The sequence below is a fragment of the Lissotriton vulgaris genome, chromosome 9 (genome assembly GCF_964263255.1).
Source record: "Lissotriton vulgaris chromosome 9, aLisVul1.2, whole genome shotgun sequence".
In the NCBI taxonomy this organism is placed as follows: domain Eukaryota; kingdom Metazoa; phylum Chordata; class Amphibia; order Caudata; family Salamandridae; genus Lissotriton; species Lissotriton vulgaris.
Window position 1 is genome coordinate 978,785,473 of NC_141697.1, and position 25,433 is coordinate 978,810,905.

General features: G+C 46.2%; 1 protein-coding gene across 5 annotated transcripts in view; it reads right to left on the bottom strand.

Annotated features, from left to right (window-relative positions):
- The window catches only part of DCAF1 (DDB1 and CUL4 associated factor 1), a 1,123,544-nt gene that overhangs the window by 602,031 nt on the left and 496,080 nt on the right, over positions 1–25,433 (bottom strand). For all 5 annotated transcript variants that reach the window (XM_086938831.1, XM_086938834.1, XM_086938833.1 and 2 more), the window contains exon 13: positions 13,589–13,713. In XM_086938831.1, coding sequence (XP_086794957.1) covers positions 13,589–13,713 — 125 coding nt within the window. The remainder of the gene's footprint in view (positions 1–13,588; positions 13,714–25,433) is intronic.

The window sequence follows — 25,433 nt, forward strand, 5'->3', positions numbered from 1 at the left end:
AAAGTGCTCCAGTGCAGTTCACTAACTGACAATTTTTGGGGCAGATTAATATCTTGGCCAGATTCCGTAAAAAACATATCGAAGGGTGTGGTCAAGTTTGTCATATTTACCAACAATCGCTCAGAGAGGAATGCAAACATTTTTAAAGATTGTTATTTTGGTATTGACAGCATTTTGAAATCATGTCTACCATTACACTTAAAGAAATCCCTCGCCTCATGTCCATTAAAGCTAGGTGTGTGTGTTGCAAAAGTTTGTTGTTTTAAAAATAGGACTGTGGTTCTGAAAGGTTTAAGAAGCACTGCCATAGAGCAAATCTTCTATCCTCATGGTTTGTTCAAGCGGGTCACGAACACTCTTGCCTCCTCATGTAATAACACGCGCATTTGTAAAGCGCACATTCACACAGAAAAATTTTAAGCCAACACAAACTCAACTACTTTTCCACAAAAATGTTATCTTCATCTAATAAGTCCAAAGACATTTTTAATATAGTCAATGAACTCTGTGACAACGACAGGACAGCTCCCTCAATAGCTCCCACGCAGAAGCTATGTGATTCCCTGAATAACTTTTTCAGAGAAAAAATTGTCACTATTAAATCGAGCATTGCTAGTTCCCCAACGTCACTTCCTCTGGATGACGCCTTTTATAATCCCTCTGTACTAGATGCCTTCCCGGCCATCGATGGTAAAACTTTTTCTTCACTTTTGGCGAGGGTAAAGTCCGGATCCCCAAACGATATCTGCCCCCCCCACATCTTCTCTGAAATCGGTCAGACTATCCCTCAGGGTATCCTACCCCTACTAAACAAATCATTGGCCCAGGGCAGGGTACCTACTGGTTTCAAACACGGCCCGCTAATCCCTCTGATAAAAAAATCAGGTCTGCACCCCCGGGACTCATCAAATTATCGTCCCATATCCCTGTTGCCGTTTTTATCCAAGATATTGGAGGCTCACGTCTCCAATTGTCTTTCCAACGTTGTGGAAACCACAGGGTTTCTGGAGCCCAATCAAGCTGGGTTCCGTCCAGGCCATTCGACCGAGACGGTAACCCTGGCAGTCCAGAACACACTTCTGTGTAACGCAGACAGGGACGTCCACCAGGCACTGGTACTCCTTGACCTGTCTGCTGCATTCGACACGGTCGACCACACCATTTTGGTCAGCCGTGTCGGGCAGGCAGGCCTCAGAGGTGCTGCCCTGAGCTGGGTGGAATCATTTTTGTCTGACCGGACTCAAGCAGTGATACTGGGCACCTTCACAGCCCCTAGAATTAAGAACGACTGCCGTGTCCCTCAGGGCTCTTCCCTGTCCCCCCTTTTATTTAATTTATATTTGCGTCCCCTCTTGTACTCCTTGAGGAAATTCAAAGTGTGGATCTTTAACTACGCAGATGATCTGCAATTGATTTTCCCCCTAGGCTCGCCTGACGCTGTTACTGAGTTTAGGGAGGTCATGGCTCACATCCAGAGGTGGATGTGCCTTAACCACCTAAAGCTCAACCCAGGCAAGACTGAACTGATCTTGCCTGGGAAGAGTGAACTCAGCTGGGGACCTCAATTTTGGCCTCCGGAGATGGGAAATCCCCCTTCCAAATCCCGCACGGTCAAGAGCCTTGGAGTCACCTTTAGTGAAGACCTCTCTTTGAAAAGTCAGGTAGGGACAGTAGTCTCCGCATGCTTCTTTCAGCTGCGCAAGATTAGAAAGATTGCCCATCTCCTAACCCATTCTGCCCTGATACAGGTGACCATCGCCCTTGTGCTGTCTAGGCTGGACTACTCAAATAGTTTATATTTGGGTCTTTCAGCCGGGCAGCTCAAGAGGCTGCAGCTAGTTCAAAATCAGGCGGCCAGGCTGATCTGTGGGCTTCCTAAATGGCAGTCCATCAGGCCTGGCCTGGCAGATCTGCATTGGCTGCCGATAGCCCAGAGGGCGGCTTTTAAAACCGGCTGCATTATCTTCAGGGCACTACAAGGCAAGGGCCCCAAATTTATCATCAACTTGCTTGCCAGATATGGCCCCTCTCGCAACCTTCGTTCCAGTCACAAAAGCCTGCTCACGGTGCCTGTTAGGAAACAACGTCAGGGCGGCAGCTCCTTTCACTTTCTTGCTGCCTCCCTCTGGAACTCCCTGCCAGCTTCTTTAAGGTCACACGAGGATATTCTGGCCTTTAGACAAGCCTTTAAGACCTGGCTCTTTAGGGAAGCCTATCCTTAGATGTTCCAAGCTGTCCTCCTGTTGTTGTGTTGTGTTTCTGAAAACTTCCTATAGCGCCATGAAGCCTACGGGCGTACGTGCGCTCTACAAGTCAAATTTAACATAACATAACATAACAGAAGGGCATTTTGGCTTTGAATAACAGATTTTTATTCATTGATCAGAGAGATCTTCTGTGTGCGATTAGGGCAAGAAATTAGCATCGCCGAGATTGAAATGGCGGTGAAATCATTGAAAGATAACAAAGCCTGGGGGCCGGATGGGTACACACCCACCTTTTACAAGTCTTTTTTATTTTTTTATTTTTTATTAGCCATTAGGTACATTCAAATTAATTTGTTTATACAACTGGTTCCAAAACAAAACAAAAAGAAAAAACAAACAAATATGAAATATGAAAATTAATACAGTCCATTTATAAATAGAAATACTAACAGAAATAACCTTACAGTTTTGCAACAGCAAGATTAAACTTTTCCTAGTGTCTTACTTTAACCTATACCCGTTCTATCTTCTACTGTATCTTGGCCTTTTCCCAGCCATTTTACTAAGGGGGCCCAAATCGTCTCCCCCTCTTCCTGGCTCGATAGACCTTGTTTTTATAGAGAGCCATTTCCATATTATATATTGAATAGGTGGTGTAGCCTGGCAGTATATGCAGGTGGGTTCTGGTCTTTCCACGCTCTTGGTATTAATAATCTTGCAACCGCTATTGAGACAAAGACAAAGTCCCTATGAGCAGATATTAACTCAGATTGGCCATCATACCCAAAGAGCATCACTGATGCATTAATCTTAATTGTACAGTTCAACAGATCATACCAGAATCTTTCTATTCCCTTTATTAGCGGAGTCAGGGACGTGCATGCATAAAACATATATGTACTGTGCGCCGGACTGAGCTGACATCTGGGGCAGTGATCATTGTCTCTTTTCCCCCCACTCAAAGAGTTTTGCCGGAGTATAATATAGGTTAAACACCGTTTTATAATGTTGGGTTTGGAGATGTGCAGCCAAAAGCATTTTATCCATACGCGGCATTGCACGTAGATATATATCCCCTCATTTGAATATATTTAAAATATGTTCTATTTCCAATCTCAAACTTCTGAGCCAATTCAGTGAAAGACTGCATAACGAAAGCCCTGCTGCTTCTCTCCCCACTGCCAATTGATAGATTGAGGGCACTTTATCCTCACTCTCGCAATCATCTGCACCCAACAGATCGCCCATTCCTAATACGAAAGTTGCCAGATAATAGTAAAATAGGTTTGGAGCAGCCAATCCCCCTCTCTCCCTTGGCAATGTTGATGTCTTCAAAGCTCTAACTCCAAATAAAGTTAGAGAAAATTTAATTCATTTTCTGAAACGTACAGCGCGGGAGTTCTAAAGGAATTGCTCGAAATAAATAAAGTATTTTAGGGAAGATCTTAATTTTTAGGAGATTAATCTTGCCTACTAATGTTGTTAAATGCAGATTATCCAAACGTCGTAGCTCGGTAGATATCTCTTGTAGCACTGGGTTGATATTATTTGCCCAAAGTGCGTCCATATCCGGTCCGATCTTTACTACCAGATAGGATGCGCTATCTGTCTGTCGCTGATCTTGAAAATGTCCCTGTCCTGTGCAGACTATCTGTGTCTTTTCTTTATTCAGACAGTAGCGTGAACTGCTACCGAATTCCTCTGCCATTCTCTATTTCAACCATTGTCGTTTCAGGGTTTTATGTAATTACCGCAATATCATCCGCGTAGGCGAGTATTTTTGTCTCATAATCATTGATCACATAGGGGTCAATCATTACATTCTCAACTACCTGTCTGATAAATGGATCAAGATATATAGCAAACAAGATTAGAGGGCAATGGCAGCCCTGCCGAGTGCCCCTTTCTACCTCTATTGGGTCCGATGCCATTCCCATCATTTGTAATCTAGCCGATGGATTATAATACATTGCCTTGATTGCTGTTATCATTTTTGGACCCAACCCTCGTTCAGCTAACGCTGCCCACAGATACTCCCACTTCACTCTATCGAAGGCTTTCTCAGCGTCCAAGAGAATCACAGCCAGCCCGTCCCCCCCCTGGCTGCAGCTAAATCTAGCAAAGATATTACTCGCCGAGTGTGGTCCGTTGTTCCCCTTCCTGGAACAAATCCATGCTGCCATGGAGAGACCAAGCCAGCTATGATTCTCTGGAGCCATGTAGCTAAAACCTTTGAGTATACCTTTGTATCGAGTTTATAAGGGATATGGATCGGTATGACCTTGGTACTGACGGAGGTTTCCCCTTTTTATGGAATGTAATTAGGTCGGTCTCCATCCATGAATTAGGCGGGACCCCCCGATATTGAACATCCAGAAAAAGATCTTGAAGGAGTATAGCCAACTTGCCTTGAAGTAATTTATATATCTCCACTGGAATTTTACCTGGGACGGCGGCCTTCCCTGACGAGAGTGAATTTAAAGCTGAGATGGTCTCCTCCAAAGTGATCTCACCTTCCAATTCAGCACGAATATTCAGGTCTAGTTTACTAAGCAGAGAGCCTTTCTCTTCAATTATTGACAGATTATCCATGGGATCCTGCTGGTATAGGTTGCTGTAGTATTGCTTTAAAACTTTTATTATCTTAACAGTAGTTGTTTCCATTTGTCCCTCTGAATTTTTAATTTGCGTTATGTTATTTCTGTAATCTTTTGCCTGCTTCTGAGGGCCAATAATCTACCCGTCTTTACTCCATATTCATACATTTCTTTTCGGTACGCTTGTAATGCCTGGGCAACCTGTGTTTGTGAAACACGTTTTAAAATCTGCCATGAGGATTATTATCTGGTTCCCAACTGTCATTGATCTATTGCCCGTTCCCTGGGATACTTGTCTGGTATGTTCTGTTTCTAGCTGTGCCAATTTGACCATTAATGAAGTGACCTGTCGCCTCTGCGTTTTGCGCTGTTGACCCACGTAGCTTATTATTTCCCCTCTTAGGCACCCCTTAAATGTATCCAATACTGTTGTATGCGAGGCACAATACTGATTTATTTTTAAAAATCCCCTAGTCCATCCTTTAATATATTTAACACATTTCTTATCAGCCAGCAGCTTCCTGTCAAATGACCAAGAACGGGGTTCCTTTAAAAGCACACAGCCCGCTAAATCAAGGATAAGGGGATTATGATCTGAAAAGATTTGCGGCAATTTTTTAACTTCGGCACTCCCAATAAACTAGCAGAGACCAAAAAATAATCTAATCTAAAATATTTTTTGTGCGGATATGAAAAATAAGTGTAACTGGGGTCCCCCTTCATCTTATCTGCCCACACATCTATCAGGCCATGACTGGTCTTAAAATTATTAATAGCCTGGTTGACCCTTGGTTTCCTTCCCTTATACTTCTGCCCTGTTACTATACAGCTTTCTAAATGCAGATTAAAATCGCTGCATACTATTACTGGGGTCGGCCATGTCGCAAGTTCTAGCTCTAGCTCTTCCCATACCTCTGGATCATCTTGATTTGATGCGTACACAGTCACTACGGTTACCCCAATACTTAATGATACAATGGCCCACCTACCCCACTTTTCCGCCTTCGTCTGTTTACAGCTGCCTGCATGTCGTTTAACAAATACTGCAACTCCTCTAATCATTGAGGTCTGGTGAGAGCAGACCGCTAAATCCTATCCTAACAAATGAAGGAGACCTCGATTCTTCCATGGGACACGTGTCTCCTGTAGACAAATGATCTCAGAGGCTAAAAATCTTAAAATTTCAAAAACTTTGCTCTTTTTGTCCTATCATTCAAACCTGCAACGTTAACTGAGCAAATCTGTAGGTTATCCATTTAATTTTGAACGGTTGCACCGGCTCAGCACTTCTGTTTCCCCTCCTTTATTCATTTCATTATTATCTGTACTTCTAATTCTGTTCCATTCTATGTACCTAAGTGGCTTTTCTTCCCCCTCCATCCCAACCCAGCCCTCCCTGTCCCACCGCCCCCCCCCCCCCACCCACCCTTCAAACCCCATCTAGAAGCCACTAGACCTAGGCCTAGGCCTAGTTATGATGTTGTAGCTCTTGGCGTGGTCCCAGTGGCACCTCCCATATTTTGCTTTATCACCATACTTAGACATTTACTTCTCCTTACAGCATAAAAAAAAGGGATAAAAAAGTTAAGGGAGAGAGAAAAAGAAGAGCTGCATACTTTAAGAACCCTCATTAACATCAGGCTTGTCTTGTGTTTTTTCTAACCTCTAATAGAGCGTTCCACCCCATACTAAACGGGCACAAAAAACAACCAAACATAAAAACAAAGATATGTGATTTTTTTCCCCTTCTCCCTTTCCCCCTTCTTCTCTCTCCTTCCTCCACTATCCCATCTCTACAACCACAATTTTCCTTCTTTTTATTTTCCCCCCTCTTTTTTTATATCGCGTTGCCACCCTGTGCTCTCCCTCTGCCCCGTTTATCTGGATCTTACCAGGTCTCCACCTCTCCCTATTTCTTGCTAATTTCATCCAAAAACTCTTTGGCTTTAATCTCTGAGGTAAAGAACAGAGTCCTATCTCCAATTACTATTCTTAGTTTTGCGGATACAAAAGAAATGCCTGTTCTCCTTTTTCCTGAAAGGAGCTGATCATCTGCCGTAATCTCCAACGTCTTTCAACAGTCACATGGCAGAAGTTCGGTCTTGTGAAGAATTCGACATCCCCCACCCGTCTTTAACGATCCGGTCTAGCTTTCTCAAAAATAATGTGGCGTAGGAGATAGTGCCCGAAGAAGACCAACACTGCCCGAGGTCTTATTGCAGCATCAGATTGTGGTCTCTGAGTTACTGGGACTCTATGTGCTCGTTACACCTCCTGATCCCATTTCCACCCTTCAACTTCAGGGAATGCTTTAGTTAGTAGGTCAACCATATAGAGACGCATATCCGCACCTCCTTTATCTTCCGGGATCCCCATGAATCGCAGATTATTTCTTCTTTGGCGGTTTTCCTGGTCTTGTAACTTTCATTGTATATCACCAAGCCTGGCTTCATGTGATGCGGTCTGCTGTTGGGTTGCCATCACTTCAGTCTCGATATTGCCCGTCCTTGTCTCGAGATCTGTTAGCCGATCCGAGATTTCTGTGCACACTTTAGCAAATTTGCGCACCGACCCCTGTATTTTTCGAATAGCAGCCTGAGAGAGTCTATTATTCTGTTTGGATTCATCCCGGTGCGCCATAACCAATTGTAATATGGCATCCAGGGTTGCTGAAGTTGCTGCCATATTGGAGGGTGTTGCGGGTACTGCGGAACTACCCCCCACCAGATAACTGGCTGAATAGTGAAGTAGTGTGGCTCACTGGTTAGAGGCGGCAGACCCGAGAGCAGAGGACGGCCCGGGACCAGGGTTCGATTCCCGGCGCAGCAGGTTTCTGGACCAGGGTCAGCGGACTCGATAATTCTCTCGCCTCGGTGCCCACTCTGATCAGCGATCACACTCGGCAACTCTGGGCATTAGCTTGCCTCATCTTCACTAACGGCCCCACCAGACCGCCGGGGATGCCTGGTCTCACCCTGGAGATACCCATTAAGGGACCATCTCTCAGGGAAGCCAGGAAGGGTTTCGCAGCGGTCGAAGCGCCTTGGGACCCTACGGGTAAGTAGTGCGCTATATAAATGCCAATACAATAGTCCCAGTTTAGCTCTTCAGTTCCTCCACTCTCTTGTGCAGTGGCGGTTAGCGATTTGGCTAGCCTCCGTTGTGTAGTAGCAGAGTCCCTCCCACTGGTACTCTGTGGGCCTTCGCTATCTTCCTCCACTTCACTACCACTACCAGTACCACTGCTGCTGGATGATCCCAACAATGACCCAATCAGTGACTCCACATCTTCTGAAAGTGAATAATAGCAGTCTGTCATCTCTATGTCGGTTTCCTTCCCTCTATGAATTTTCAGGGCGAAGTGTTTAACCCGCAAAAGGTCTTAGTCGGCTGGATCATCTGTTATTTTTCCTGTTGTCCCTTGTTTCTTTTTTAGTGTAGGGAGTCTAGGGTTCACTTTTTTAGGAATTGGCTTTTCATTGTTTTTGGCAGTGCATTTTGATTTTATCTGATTGGGTTTCCTGGAGGCCCCTTTCCCCCCTTTGTCCTGCTTGCCCTTTGCCAGCTGCTGCTGAGGTGTCTGGCTGCCCCTCAGTTAGGGTGCCACCCCAGCAACCTCACCATCTCCATCGATGAGTCTCTCGGTTTGCGCACCCCAGGGACTTATGGCCTCTAAGCTGACCACCGCCGCATCATTCTTCGACCCCGGATCCGGAGTACCTGCACCATCCCATCCAATTTCTCCCAAAGCGGCTGTACCAGCTACCTGGTCAATTGTAACTTCTGCATTCTGATCCAGACATTCAGTTAGATAATCTTGGCTAGTGTGGCCATTCTCCGCCACATCCAGCTGTAACAGCTGCACCTGTATCCCCGTCGGTTGTCCCAGCTGTATTTTCTATCTCCTTCTCTTTTCCCCCTCCGGCGGGCTCTTCATGCACCGTTTTCTTTCCCCGGCTCTTCGTTAGCATCTCCATGATGCTCGGACCGGCCACGGGTTGCTGGGGCTGAGAGGGAGCGTTCCTTTCCCCGGGAGATCCTTCCGGGTCGTACTCTGTCCTACACGCCCAGGCAGCTCATTGCTCCTCCCGCAGCACCACCGCCACCATCCTCCAGATCACCGGGTGGAATTCGCCACCAGAACGTCTGCTTTGGCCAAAGGGGATGCGTCGCTAGTTGATCCTCTCGCACCCACTTTAGCCCGAGCTTTGGGCTTCATTGTAGCATCGTACGTCCGCCCAGAATGGGTGCACAGCAAAGCAGCTTGCTCCTCAGCGCGATCCGAGGGAAGCACACACCAGACCCAGCAGCAGGTAAGGGCAGCCGCCTTCGTGGCGGTTCCGAAAACTATCTTGCAGTGATTTATCCTCTCTTCTCTGTCATCCAGCAGTATTTTCCTCAAATGTTCAATCATCCCAAGGGTCGGCACGGGGGTATTCATATCCATGGGGGGGACCGCTAGATCACGCCATTGAGCTAGTGCAGCAGCCCAGCCTGCCTAGCCTGCCGCCATCTTGGCTTTCTTTTACAAGACTCTTAGAACAGCTGAAACCTACCGTGAAGAGGGTGTTCAATTACTGTGCGGAAAATGGGATGGTATCACAATTCATGTTAGAAGCCAACATAATAGTCATCCCAAAGGACGGCAAGGATCAGATGTCACCCAGGAACTACAGACCCATATCCCTCATTAATGTGGACTGCAAAATATATGCAAAGATCCTAGCAACCAGACTAAATCCCGTCCTACCCAACCTAATAAGCAACTCACAAGTGGGTTTCCTAAGGACCCGGATGTCTAACAACACCACCAGGCTTCTCTGCCACATATCAGAGCACACAGCCAAAAAAATGCGAGCCAGCTGTAGTTATTAACCTTGATGCCGAGAAGGCCTTTGAAAGGGTATCATGGATTTTCCGGGAGCAATGCATGCAATCCTTCAACTTAGGTGAAGGATATATGCGGAAGGTGATGGCTCTGTATGGGGACCCAAGAGCCCGTATTGTCATTAATGGGTCACTCTCCGAACCACTTACGCTACAACGCGGCACTAGACAGGGCTGCCCACTGTCCCCCTCGCTTTTTCGGCTGGCATTGGAAACCCCTGAGCTGCGACATCAAGGCGAACACAAAAATAAAAGGGGTCAATATTAATGGTGTGGGTAGAAAACTGGCCGCATACGCGGATGACATTCTTATTGTAACGGAGCAACCAAAGACCTCAATTGAGGCCCTGATAGACACCATAGAGGTATACTCCGGGCACTCAGGATATAAGCTCAACAGGGATAAATCAGAATGCAAACCCCTGAACATCTACTGCACTAGGAACATACTAGGGGAATCAAGCCTGGCCTGGCAAACAGGGTTTATCAAAATATCTAGGGATACACTTTGGAAACGACCTCATGAGCACACTAGGCCACAATCAGAAACTATTGCTAGAACAATTAAAGAAACTCCTGGAGGCCTGGTCCCCGAAATTTATAACTTGGTAGGGCAGAATCGAAACGATCAAAATGATGATCAACTACCTGATCAACATGCTCCCATTCCTATTCACAGATGACTTCCACCGTAAGGTAGATAGCCCGATCACTAAATTCCTATGGCGAGGAAAGAAGGTGCAGATGAGCATAAAAAAACTAGGACTGGAGAAAAAACTGGGAGGGGTATACTAGGCAGACTTAAGAACCTTCCAAACAGCCTTTCTGGCAAAACAAGGGGCTTACTGGATCTCACCCCCTCAGGGATACACACCGGTATGGCTACAAGTAGAGAAAGCCATACTGAACAATTTAAACCCAATGCCGCTGTTAACAGCTAATAAGCACCTTCACATCCCCAGCTCCATTTTTAAAAACACAAAAATTGCCCAACTAAAAATGGATAAGAAAATGGAGAACAGCATAAAGGGCTCTAAGTTGCAGTCACTCTGGGCCAATAGCAATAACAGATATAAAGGAAAATGCCTAGAACGTCAACACATGGATAGAGAGAGTCATCTCCCACCCAGACCAACTAGAAGAAGGGGGTTACCCCACCACGTTTGCCAAACTGAAATCTAGGCATAACCTAGCAGAAACTGAGTTCTACAACTTTCTGAAAATTAAAACAGCCCTATCAAAAGCCACACTATCGCCAACCAAACAGTCAATCTCACAGTACATGGAAAAAATCAACAAACTAGGTCTCCAGGCATCGCACCTCTACAAACTACGACTCCCAAACTACACCAAACTTAACAACAAGACAATTATATAGTGGATAGAACAAAGCAATAACACACTTAATGACCAAGAACTGGCTATATTACGGTCCTCTGCCTCAAGTAACAAAATCTCCCCGGTACGATCACAAACAAAATTCTGGTTACTCCATAAGGCTTTCTGAACCCCTGCACGTTTATTCTCAATAGGCCTCAGGGAAGATGACCTATGCAGGAACTGTAGCAAGGAAAAGGGAGACCTAGCACATCTCATCTACTATTGCCCAACACTCAAAACGTTCTGGGAGAAAATCTTTGTTTCCATAAATAAAGCACTGGGCTGCACACTAACAGCTGAATTTTCCTACCTCGCCACTGCATTCATGACCACAGAACTAAGATCAGATCAGATCAGATCAGGACAAAGACCAACTAGACCTGCTGACTGCAGCTGTAAAAATGGTCCTGGCCAATTGGAAAGACACAACTAAGACCTCATACAAAGGCTGGGTCAACTGGGTGACACACCTCAAAGGAGCAGATAACACTGCACTACAGAACTCGCCCTGGAGGCCAGCAACCAGGGGGATGTGGAAGTTACTCGACAAGTACCTACACTACTACGAACCCCCATGAAGCCACTCCGGTTTCGCACCCCCTCCCTCCCCCCCAACCCCCCCCCCCTCCCCCCCCCCCCCCCCGGGAGGGGAGAGAGAGATCGAACGCTACCACAATGGCATAAGGGGCGCAGGGGGGACTGACATGGCTACCAATCTTGCCACAAGCTAACCAGGGGGGTGACGCCTCTGGCACGCGGCTATAAGTCCAATTGGTCTCATTGCTACAGAAACTTTATTGTATCCTCTATTTCACCTCTTTCTTTCGGCTTCTTTCTTTCATCCTTTGCCTACTTTTCTAGCAAAGTCAAGTCAGAAGGGATTTAGCTAAACATATATCTCAAAGTACCTGTAAATACTGCTCTACAAACTACATTTGGCTATCCTTGTAACATAAATGCTAATGTATCTGCTTATATAAAAATTAATAAAATACTCTGAAATTTAAAAATAACATACAATAAAATGGATTTGATCTAACAAAAAAAAAAAAAAAATTCTGTGTAAGAAAATACCAGTCTAGAGGCTTTAGCACAGTGCGATAACAATCCACCCTTAAAAGACTGCTGCCTTTAACACACGATTTTCACAATACGAGAGTCAGGACTAGTTGCTTTGTCACAACTTTGCATTCTATACAGATCACACCTATAGAATCCAGCTTAACTTTTACCAGTGAACTTATAAGGCCGATATGCTTTACCACTGGGTTCACACCATAACCAACACTGGCCTATTCAAGTGAACATAAACTGGCGACAATCATCCATACAGGTATAAAATAATAAAGTATGAAAAATACAGTTTGCAAAACAATGTACAACCCATCGCAAGAATCATCACCGAGAAAAGCCTTTGGATTATCAAAGAGGTGACCAAACAAAATCCCTTTCCTGCTACGATAATTTGTGAGATTATGTATACATAAATACCGGTTTACAGCATGCAACACACTTTGACAACAACTCTCAGTTAAAGACCACCTGGTTTTAACAAAGCTTTTCACAGTACATAAGCCAGGCATACTGACTTGTTCACAACTTTTCATAATAAGCATATCAGACATATGGATTCAGATATAACTTTTCCCAGCGCACCAATCAGGCCAATTGCTTGTCACTATAACCAACTCAGGCCTGCTTCTGGGCGTAAGCTTTCCCACAAGACACAGCCATAGAATTATAAAGGTCTGCAAAAATATGACTAATCAAAATACTATCTCTCCTAAAAGGGCATAACAAGCTTTCTCACAGAACAAATCTATATTCAAACTTCGTCACAGAGCCTAATCAACACCAAAACCCTTGGCTACAACAGTATTTATGAGAGTCCATGTAATCCTTCTCTAAAGGGCTTTCTTACAGAGTAATAACAATTCGCCTTTGAAATAAATTTGTGCTACCATATGCTATTCACAATAAATAAATCAGGCCTCCTGCTTATATTGTAACAATTTATAATAAACAAATCAGGCCAATAACCACGGTTATTGGCTTGCAACCATAACCAATTTTGGCAAAAGTCAACAAATAAAATACAAGCACTTTTTACATCTTCAGCCCAATCAAATCCTGCATTCAGGGGAACCAACATGAAGGTGGCATCTAAGCTCCTTTCATAGCTGTATTCTGAATGCTCTTTTTGTTGATTACATAAGGTACGGTGATGGCTGAGTTGTCAAGCCAGAACTAACAAGCTATTTTTCCCTGGCCAATCTTTGTACTAGCACCACACAACTAAGAACTAAGTAGATAGAACATTCAATTCTCTACTTAATGAACAGAGAAGCCCATATCATCTATCTAGGTTTGCATTAACAGTTCAAGCTCGGAGGCTATTGCTACCACATTTTATTGGACGTTATATGACTGTGCTTTAAACATGCAATGTTCTCTTTTCCAAACAAGTGAGAATGATTTATCATGCCCAAAAGTTCCCATGCGGAGGCAGGTACTTACCCACAGTGGAGACTGTGGAGCCAGCATCATCAAGAACATCTACTGGCTCTGCTAGCTGCAGCTGGATCTTGGGTACCACAGTTAGGATAGCAAGGACATCCAAGGCATACCGCACAGTATCATTCCTGTAAAAAAAAAAAAAATGAAAGCACGGTCAATGGGCTTGCCTCTAGTTAAAATAGATAACAAAAGCAGTTCAATTAAACTCCGTCACATGTCTATTTGATAAATCCCAGGGTGAAAAACATCACCTATCTATTATAGTCACTGCTATGATTTTTCCTACTGTTGCAAAATAATGAAGGAATTCCAGGCTGATCCAACAGGCCTCTCAGAGCCTGCCAGTGCAGTGTTAGCTCTCTACTATGATACAAACATACAGCACAGCTTTGAAGGCAGAAGAGGGTGAGACAGGCACAGGGGGTGGTGGAGATGGCTGGACCATTTGGGACAGTAAATAATATGTATTGCATCCCCACAACTACTAATTATAAAAGAATAAAAAGTGAATAATGGGATGGTTTTTATCTCTTGTGCAATTTCACTAATTAACTTAAATATAAGCATTTATTACTCCTTGCATCGTCATTGTTCTCAGTTCACTCCAGCTCGTGCACTCCCTCCTAGCGTATGTGAGAAAGTGGCTCTATATACACTGGACCAAAGTAAGGTACAGTGTGTATAAAGTCCACCAACCCCAGAGGTATAACAGAAGTTAAAGTCAGGGCTGACCTTACTCTCAAAAGTGGTAGCTTGGTCGAGCAGTAAGGCAGTACCAGAGGACAGTGTAAAGCATTTGTTGTACACAGTCAGTCAGCATAAGGTTTCACACACTCAAGGATTGAACTCCAGGCATATTGTTTTTACATCAAAAGATATAGTAGTTTTATTTTTAGAACCTACAAGCATAAAAAAATATACTTTTCTCAGTGATGAGTGATCTCAGGCTATTGCTTTGCAGAAAGGCAATGACTTTGTAAACACAATAGGTACAGGGGTTGCGATAGGCAACACAATTCTAAACACAATTAAGCATTGAGCTCAGTGGGTTTTTCTACTCAATTACAGTTGATTACTTTGTATATTACTTTTGCAAGTCCAGGACTGGATCCTAGATTCAGTCTTGGGGTCTAAGCTGGAAACAGTTTGGTAAAAACGTTTTGGTTATTGCAATGATTTTTAGTTTCAAATGTATTTTATTGAATTTTTCAGCAGGCATATATTGAGACATCTCAGCAAGTTGTACAGGCAGTAGGCATAAATAGCGGACGGGACAGACAAGCAAGTCTTCCCTAGCATTAAGTAGCAAAGCGAGGCAAATATGCCAAAGGGACATTACGACGTCATGAGTGCAAAAGACCTGCAGTGCAATAAAATGACGCGAGAAGAACAGTAACAACCAACAACTCCCAGCCTACCCTCCCCCGAGCCCCCCTCCCCCGCCCCGACCAGTGTACCCTGAAGTGCCAAGAGGTCCATCAACGTGCCAGAAAGGTTTAGTGTGCCTGTCCGGGAAATCACCGAGGGTCACAGGTGGCATTGGTAAGACGTAGGATCCTAAGGTATTTGGGGCATGTGACTTCATTGAATTCCTTGGACAGGAGGGTCAGTAAAGGAAGCCACGTTTTCCGAAAGGCATCGGTTGAGTTGGTGAGCGTGGCTTGAATGCGCTCCATCCCAAGTGTGAACCAAAGCTTGTGGAGCCACCCCGTATGTGTAGGTTTAGTTGTGGAACCCCACAGTGAGAATATGTGCTGCGTGGCTGCCTGTGTGGCAATGCCCATTTGCCGACCCCGCAGCGACTTCAAGGGGAAGGTTAGTGCGTTAGGTAGACCCAGCAGAGCATATGCAGGTAATCTCGGGATTTCAGTCTCAAAGGTGGAGTCTATATCGTCCAGGACCACCTTCCAATAGTCTCTGAGTTCCGAGCATTCCCAAAGGAGGTGGGTTAGAGTGCCCTTTTCCCCACATCCCCTCCAGCAAAGCTCGCTGCGCGCCGGGTTCCCTTTGTGTAGTCGGACTGGGGTGAGGTGCCAGTACATAGCCAATTTCACTGCCGCCTCCCTCGCCTGTGTGGTATGTGAGGCCCTGTAGTAGACGTAGCCCCATTCTTTAAATGTTAAGGCCCTACCCGATTCAGCCTCCCAACGCTTCTGGCTTGGTGTTTTAACCGGGGTGTGTGGTGGTGTGAGCATTTTGTAGAGTTCTGAGATGAGGTGTTTATCCGTGTCCTTAGTAAGTAGCCATTTTTTGAAGGTCGACATGGGGCGACTCACCAACGCAGCTATGTCCGGGTCAGTGAGCCAGTGTCTAAGTTGACGGTATTGGAAAAAATGAGGGTTCTCTATGCCATACCCCTGTTTAATGTCTGTGAAAGGAAGAAATCCCTGTATGTCAAAAAGGTCGCCCGCGGCACGGCATGCCGTGTCTCGCCATTGTGGGAATGCACCTGCGCCATCACCCGGAGGGAAATCAAGGTTATCTAATATAGGAGTGAATGGGGAGGGAAAGGTTGTTAGCCCGTGTTTCTGTGCCACCCTATCCCATATCTGTATAGTCGTGCGTGTGATAGGGGACCTCAACTTTTACCTCGGCCTATGTTGCCTAGCGAGGAACGGAATCCTCCAAAGTGGCGTCCGTGCCATGGCCCTGTCCTGGAAGAGCCATCTCTTCTCTGACTCGGGTCTGTACCATTCTACTAGGTACCGGAGTTGAGACGCTTGGAAATATCGTATCAGGTTTGGAACACCGAGACCGCCTTCGTCCATGCTCCTGTACGCCAGAAGTTTGTGGATCCATGCATGTTTTCCTTCCCAGACAAAGGCAAATAGGGTGTCCTGTAGGGTTTTCAGAGTACCTGCTGGGGGCATAATTGGGATGGTTTGGAACAGATATAAGATCCGCAGCAGGACCGACATTTTCACCACCGCTACCCTCCCCAGCAGGGAAAGAGGCTGTTTGGACCACCGCGCCAGGTCCTTCCGGATGTGGGTGATGAGAGTGTTATAATTAGTTGACACCGTGAGGTCCGTCGAGGGAGTTAGAGTAATCCCCAAGTACGTCACCTGGGTAGCTAGCTGAAGACCGCTCCCCTGACCCTCGGCAGGGGCGCGTGAGCATGCATTTTTGCCCAGTATTGCAATGATTTTTAAGGAATAAAAAGGTAGTTTAAAAGTTCACACTTGGAAACGTTTCAGTAAAAATCTGGCAAAGTTATCCAATGAGAGAAAATTCAGGTTACAGGTAAAGTATGTTCTCGTTACTTTTGTAATCCGGTACTGGGCTCCTAGGGCCAGCACTGGGATCTCTACTTAAGAAAGGTAAGTAGGAAAATGCTACTTACCAGTATGCATCTGTTCTTGGCATGTAGGGCTGCTGACATTCATATCTTAGCATAGATAGCCGCCTAGTGTTGGGTCCCGATGTTTGCACCTTGTTGTCTTGGAAGAGTCTTCGAAGTATCACGAGATAGGTGACTCCTCCCCTGGACTACAGTGCGCATGGGCATTTTCTCCATCTTCAGATTGTTTTTCGCCATTGTGGCAAAGATGGAGCATAGGAAAGTAAGAGATGACCATGTAAATGTATGTAAAGGATAACTCTGCAGCTGTGACATGCAACGGGGAGGAGGGTGGGCGATATGAATGTCAGCAGCCCTACATGCCAAGAACAGATGCATACTGGTAAGTAGCATTCTTCGTTCGAGGCATGTGGGCTGCTGAATTCATATCTTAGCATAGACTGTATAGCAGTTTCTCCTCTAGCGGTGGTCACCTGTACCAGCTGCAGTGGTTTGAAAAATAGTGTTAAGGACAGCCTGGCCTACAGCAGTGTGTTGCTTAGCTTGCACGTCTACACAGTAGTGTTTAGTGAAAGTGTTTATGGTAGACCATGTAGCCGCCATACAAATGTCTTCTGGGGGAATATTTTTTAGGAAAGCCATGGATGCCCCCATTTTGCGCGTTGAGTGGGCTTTTGGGGGAACTGTTAAAAGTGTGCTTTGCCTTTTGATAGCATATTTGAATGCATTTAACTATCCATCTGGCTATTCCTGTCTTTGAAAAGGGATTACCCTTATGTTGTGGAGAAAAGGCAACAAAAAGTTGCTTTGTTTTTCTGAATGATTTAGTTCTGTCAACGTAATATAGCAGAGCTCTTTTGACATCCAGTGTGTGTAGGGCTCTTTCAGCCACCGACTGTGGGTTTTGAAAGAAAACTGGCAATTCTATGGACTGATTGATGTGGAAAGTGGATATCACTTTTGGCATACATTTAGGGTTATTACGAAGCACTACCTTATTGTGGTGTATTTGCATGAAGGGTTCCTGAATGGTTAGTGGGTGGTAATGGCAACTAAAAATGCCACCTTCCATGTTAAGAATTGTAGACTCTCGACGGACAACTGGGCCTTGGCGCTTGACGCTACTATCCCCAGCCTTGCAGCCGACCCCACCATGGCAGACATCCAGTTCAGAGACTGGATTTCCTCCTCCCTCGACAGCCTCATCCCCATCAAAAATCGGGAGGTGAAAAATAAGACCAAGGGCCATGCCCCCTGGTATAACTCCGAACTTAGAGCACTCCGTAAAGTGTGCAAAAAGGCGGAGAGAGCATGGAGGAAAGATTGGCTCCACAGCAACAAGGACATATATCACAACGCGGTAAGACACTACAAAACAGCCTTGAAATTAGCTAAAGCAACGTTTTACGACAACAGAATAAAAACAGCGACCAACTCAGCCAAAGAATCCTATCAGATAGTCAAAGAACTACTAAACATCCCAACAGCACCCCCCCGTCACTCCCCCCCCCCAGACAGAAGCAAGGATCTGGCTAATTATTTCGAGTCTAAAATCCTGCGGATATTGGACTCCCTTCCTACCGTCAGCCCCCCTTCCATCCCGGCCACAGCGGACGAAAACAATAGCCCACAGCTGGAGACTTTTAGAGCAGTTTCCCTCACCGAGGTGACGTCCACGCTTGAGTATATGAAAAGCGGTTCCCCCCTTGACCCAGCCCTGGCTAGATTCCTAAAAAAAAGGTATCCTCCACCATAGCCCCGATCATTAGGGACCTCATCAACTCCTCCCTCGCTGGTGGAACGGTACCCCCCAACTGGAAGAACGCAGTTGTGAAGGCTTTGCTGAAAAAGCCCCAACTGAACCCGGACGACATGTCCAATTATAGACCGATCTCACTGCTCCCTTGTATCAGTAAGATGGCTGAAAAACTAGTCAACTCGCAACTATCCCAATTTCTCGAGACAAAAAACATCCTGCGCCAGTCCCAAACTGGGTTTCGACCAGGCCATGGCACGGACACCGCACTCCTCTCTGTCATCGAGGAGGCAAGGTGTATCTTGGACTCAGGGGGATCAGTGGCAGTGATCCTCCTGGATCTTAGCGCCGCCTTTGATACGGTGGATCACCGTGTCCTACTACACCGCCTGGCCAAGGCAGGAATTGTGGGTACGGCGCGAGCGTGGATCGAATCCTTTCTCTCCCATCGATCCTTCCAGGTGTGGGACGGCAACTCCCGGTCCGAACCTCTTCCTCTGAAGAATGGAGTTCCCCAGGGGTCGTCGCTCAGCCCCACCCTGTTTAATGTCTATATGGCTCCCCTGGAAGATGTAGTGGCCCCCTACGGTATAAAAATAATTAACTACGCTGACGACACCCAACTTGTCGTATCCCTGTCCCACCTTGATAACCATCCTGACAGCTTGCTGCACTGCCTCCAGGACATCCATACCTGGATGTGTGACTCGGCCTTGAAGCTGAACGGCTCAAAGACCGAGATCATGCTCCTGGGCAATAAATGGACGACCTTTCCACCTACATCTTGGCCCGACACCTTCGGCAAAATCCCCTCTCCTAGAAATGAAATCAAAACACTAGGAGTTTGGTTGGAACCTGACCTTACCATGAAAACGCAGGCAGCCAAGACAGCAGGCACCTGCTTCGGTCTCTTGCGGTCCGTACGCAAGATCCTGCCTCTTCTTCCCCTCCCATCCAGGAAATTACTTGTCCAGGGTCTTGTCTTGGCCCGGCTCGATTACAGCAATGCCATCTATCTGGGGGCCCCCGAATACACCCTGGCCAAACTCCAACGCACCCAGAATGCGGCGGCCAGGCTCATTATGAACCTCCCCCTTTGATTGTCGGCCAAGCCTGCCCTCAAAGCTCTACACTGGCTCCCTGTCCGCCAGAGAGTAGAGTTCAAGGCCCTATGTACTGCCCACAAGCTTATCAATGGAGCTGGCCCTGCCGCGCTTAAAAATATGGTCACCCCATATAAAGCCTCAAGACCCCTTCGCTCCGACGCCGAACATCTTGCTACGGTGCCCAAATTCAGGAAGGCTCGCACAGGCGGTCGCCGCTTTTCGGTCAAAGCCTCCACAGCGTGGAACTCACTCCCTCTCAGTCTACGCCTGGAACCCTCCCACATGGTGTTCCGCAGGAAACTTAAAACCCTCCTGTTCCCCAAATAAGGCACTCCCTCTTCCCCCCCCCCCTCTGGAGCTTTACAGATTGAATAGCGCGGGGATGCCTACGGGTCACCAGGCGCTTTAGAAATCGCAAAATAAATAAATAAATAAATAAATAGTTCACATGAATGGAGTGGTTCGAAAGGTAGCCCCATGAGTCTGGTTAGTACTTTTAAGTTCCAGACTGGCGAAGGTGGATGCTTTGGAGGGATAATTCTTTTAAGTCCTTCCATAAAAGCCTAGATAGGTGGTATTCTGAACAGGGACACGTGCTGCCTGTTTTGAAGATATGCTGCTATAGCAGCAAGGTGTAGCCTTATGGATGAGTATGCCAGATTACATCTTTGAAGATGTAGCAAGTAACAGATTATGTTTTGGCTGGGGGCATCTAATGGCTTGATTTGGTTATTATTACAATAGATTAAAAATATTTTCCATTTAGCTGCGTAGCATGCTCTAGTAGTGGGGTGCCTTGCTTCCTTGATAATGTTCATGCAGTCTGGAATCAAGTTAAGGTATCCGAACTCTAAGACCTCAGGAGCCAGATCTCTAGGTTCATCTGACAGCGATCTGGGTGCCTTATTTCGCCATGGTTCTGTGTTAGCAATTGTGGCGACAATTTGGTGCGGAACTACTGAGAGTTCTAGGAGTGTTGTGTACCATGGCTGTCTTGCCCATGTGGGAGCAACCAGGATCATTGTCAGTGACTGTTGCCTTAGTTTGTGCCACTAATGGGATCAGTGGGGTTGGCGGAAAAGCGTACGCAAATCTGCCTGACCAGTTCATCCATATTGCATTGCCTTGTAACAACGGGTGTGGGAACCTGGCGGCAAAGGACTGGCATTTTGAGTTTTCTTTTGTGGCAAACAGATCTATCTCTGGATGTCCCCATTCTTTGAAGAATGGTTGGAGAACTTGAGGGTGAATCTCCCATTTGTGTATTTGTTGGCTGTGTCGGCATAGTAGATCTGCGATCTGATTGTCTATTCCTGGGAGGTGTTCTGCCAGGAGAAAGAAGTTTTTGGGAATTGCCCACCTCCATATGCTCTGTGCTAGGTGAGAGAGCTGAGGGGAGTGTGTCCCTCCCTGTTTTTGGATGTAGTACATGGCGGTCATGTTGTCCGTCCGGATTAACACAGACTTGTTGTACAAGTATTTCTGGAAGGCTTTCATTGCTAGAAATACTGCTAGTAACTCTAAGTGGTTTATATGCAGTGTCTTTTGTTTGACTGTCCAGAGACCTTGGACTGTGTATTGAAGGAGGTGGGCTCCCCAAACTGTCCGTGATGTGTCCGCTGTTAATACTACTTGTGGAACCGGCTCTTGGAACAGTCGCCCCTTGGAAAGGTTTTGTGGGTTCCACCACTGCAGAGAGTGCGACTGTCTACCAACACTAGGTCTTTTAGTTGTCCTTGAGCTTGGTTCCACTGCCGTGCTAGGCTTTCCTGCAACGGACGAATTTGAAGTCGGGTATGAGGGACAATGAATATGCAGGAGGCCATCATGCCTATAAGCTGAATGAACACTCGAGCTGGCAGGGAGTGTTGTGGCTGAAATCTTTGAATGAGAGACTGTATGTTGTATATCCTGACTGGATTTGGATATGCCTTCGCCACTGAGGTATCTATTGTTGCTCCCAGATATTGTTGTATGTGGGAAGGCTGCAGATGTGATTTTGGGTAATTTACGTAAAATCCCAGACTGTGCAGTAGCTGGATTGTCTGAGACGTATGGTTTGCACACTGTACGTATGCGTAGGCTTTTATGAGCCAATCGTCCAGGTAGGGGATCACATGGATGTGTTGCTTTCTGAGATGTGCTGCTACTACTGCTAGGCATTTTGTAAAAACCCTTGGTGCTGTAGTTACCCCGAAGGGAAGAACTTTGAATTGATAGTGGCGACCCTCTATTGTGAACCTGAGGTATTTCCTGTGAGCTGAATGTATAGGTATGTGAAAGTATGCATCCTTGAGGTCTAATGTAGCAAGGAAGTCGCCTTTCTGGAGTAGCAGGAGTACTTGTTGTAGAGTGATCGTATGGAAATCCTCTGAAAGTATATATTGGTACAGAGGTCTGAGGTCCAATATTGGTCTGAAGGACCCGTCTTTTTTGGGATTAAGGAAGTATAGAGAGTATACGCCTGTGCCCTGGTGTTGAAAAGGGACGGCTCTATGGTTCCCTTTTCTAGCATGGATAGCACCTCTTGTAACAGCGTGATGTGTTCTTTGGACATTGGACGGTGTTTGGGTGGTATGTTGGGTGGAGTAGAAGTGAGTTCCAGGCAGTAACCATACTGGATAATTTGTCTCACCCACCTGTCTGTGGTAATGACATTCCAGGCAGGTAGGAATTGTGTTATTCTACCTCCGGCTGGTGTTAAGTGGTCTGGAGGGAGTGTGCTCAAGTCACTGTTTGGTGGCGGTGGAGGCTCTGGTGTTATTACCACCACGTCCTCTGCCTTTGTTATTATTTCCTCTATAACTTCCTCTGTTGGAGTCTTTATTAAAGGTGCCTTGGTTATTAGTTTTAAATGATGAAGAGGTTTGTGATGTGTTGCCTCTGCCTGAGCCTCGAAAGGAGGAGCGGCGAAAGGAGCCCCATGACTGTTGAAATTGAAGTGCACCCATGGACTTCGCGGTGTCAGTATCTTTTTTCATCTTTTCTAAGATGGTATCAACTGCTGGGCCAAACAAGAAATCATGGTTAATGGGTTGATTAATTATGGTAGACTGTACTTCATTTTTAAAACCTGAGATGCCTAGCCAGGCATGGCGGCGAATCAACACACTAGTGTTGACAGACCTAGCGGCTGTATCGGCTGCATCAAGGGTGCATTTTATGGATGCGTTAGTGATTAATTTGCCGGCTTGAATGAGGTCATTAGCTTTTGCCTTATAGGGTTCTGGTAGGTGTTGTACTAATCTCTCCAGTTCATCATAGTGTGCCCTGTCATATCGTGCTAGGAGAGCTTGTGTATTAGCAATTCTCCAGGTATTTTCTGCTTGAGAGGCAACTCTCTTTCCTGAGGCTTCTAAGATTTTTGACTCCTTGTCAGGAGGGGGGCATCACCTGTTTGAGAATTTGCCCTCTTTCTGGCATTAGAAACAACTAGAGAGTCTGGTGGTAACTGTGACTTGATATAAGAGGGGTCTGTAGGGGCTGGTTTATATTTCTTTTCTATTCTATTCTTGGATTGAGGACACGCGCTCTGGCTGGGTCTTTAAAGATGTCTGGTGCGTGCTTAAGTACTCCCTTTAGCATAGGGAGTGAACGTATACTCTTCTCTGATGTTGGGAAGGTATTAAATAGGAAATCCTCCTCTACAGGGTCAGTGTGCATGCTTACACCAGGATACTGAGCTGCTCTGTCAACTAGCTGGTTAAAAGCGACGGTGTTGTCAGTAGGGGATGGTTTTGTGGGATATGTGGAGGGATCTGGTATGGGTTGTGTAACATATGGGTCATTAGGGTCATTCTGATCGTCCCATGTGTGATCTTGGTTTCCCGAATCATCAGGGTCTATAAAATCCTGATGAGGGTCTTCAGCCATGTCCTCTCTCTCATCATAATGTGGAGGTGTAGGACAATATGGAACGTAAGGCATGTCAGGAGTGAAAGGAAGAGGTGTAAAAGCTCTAGAAGGGGATGCCCCAAAGTCCTTTTTCTTAGGAGGAACAGGAGAAGGAGCCTCAGTGTCCAGTCTTCTCTTGTTCTTATTGTAAACTGTTATATGTCCTGTATCAGGTTCTATATACAGTCTATTTTGGTCTGGGCTCAGTGGATCAGGATGAAAAAGTTCTTCTTCCACTGTTCGTGGCTTTGGCGCCAATGTTTTTGGATCGGTCGCCTGCTTTCTTGCTTGTTTTTATTTTTGTTTGAGCTTTTTTCAGCTCAACGTCTTTTGTCGGCTCGACAGACGTTTTCGGCTCGACGGCCTTGTTCGACCCGATGACCTTCTTATGTTCGACGGTCTTTTTCGGGTCGACAGCCTTTTTCAGCTCAATGGTTTTTTTCGGGTCGACGGCGTTCTTCGGTTCAACTGCCCTTTTCGGTTCGACAGCTTTTTTCGGGTTGTCGGCAGTGTTCAGATCAACGACTTTGTTTGGGTCGATTCCTTTTTTCGGGTCGATGACCTTTTTTGGGTTGACGGTCTTTTTTGGATCGACGCCCTTCTTCGGGTCGATAGTTTTCTTAGGATCGACACCCTTTTTCTGGTTGACAGTCTTTTTCGGATCAAAGACAACGGTTTTTGGTTGGCCGGTTTTTCCACAAGGTCGTGAGAAACGAGAGGAGGAGCTACGTGCCGTAGCTGTGAGCCGTGAGCCGTTCTGAACGCTGAACGCTGTGCTGAGCCGAGCCGAGCTGATCCTGGCCGTTTTGCTGTGTAGACTGCCAATACCAAACTCCGGTCTCTCGTACTTGCTGTCGGCAAGCTGCCCTTCTCTGACTGCTGCACCTGTGCACCTGGGATAACGGAAGGGAGCGAACAGAGTTGGAGGTGAGCCGCTGCAGCGCTTGTGTCAGGAGGAGCGCTTGGACTTGTGCCCCCCCCCTCCTGGGGGGTCCCTGCCATCTCGCAGTTGCAGCGGTGCTGTATAAACTGTGAGCACTTTAGCCGGTCACGCTTAGGTGATAGCCGCGATTGTCAGCAGTAGTGTGCCCACCTGTCTGCCCTACTGTAAAACCACAGAGGGTCTAATTTAATCTGTCTGCTGCCTGCCTGCCTCTTCACCACCACTAGCCACCATCAGAACACAGCCTCCACATCCTCCACTGTGGAGGAGGATTCACGACAAGAGCAGCGGTACGGAGTAACGGTCGCAGCAGCTGCAGTAGTGTGGGATGAAGAATGCTGCGGGAGCAGAGCCTGGAAACTTAGCCTGGTCCCTCAGCCTCCCCACAGCCTCCCCCGCTTTGGTGGAGAAGTGAAGTTATTGGGCAGCCGTGAGGCAAGCTGTGAAGCTGAGGCTCTGTCTTGGAGCTGGCGTAGGCTAAAGTATAAAGGAGTATAAAGGAGTGGACCGAAGTTTTTAAACAAACTGAAGGCGGAAGCAACAGTGGTAACGTAGTTCGAGCCAATAAGCCAAAAAATACAGCAGGAATGATTGGATTTTGAAGGTTTTTGAAGGCGGTAGAAGCTGCTGAGGCCAGTTGTTATACCATTACCCGACTATCTTCAATCCTTCATTTTCCAGATTTTATTATCCGAAAAGCATTAAGTATATGCATTAAGTATAAGTTATCCTGACGTCTCCTATGCAATGGTAAAACCAGACAGGGTTCTACGCTCACAATCAAAAGGGAATTTAGCGGTGACCCAGGAAGGCAGTACGTTGAGAGTCAAAAACCTGAAGCAGCA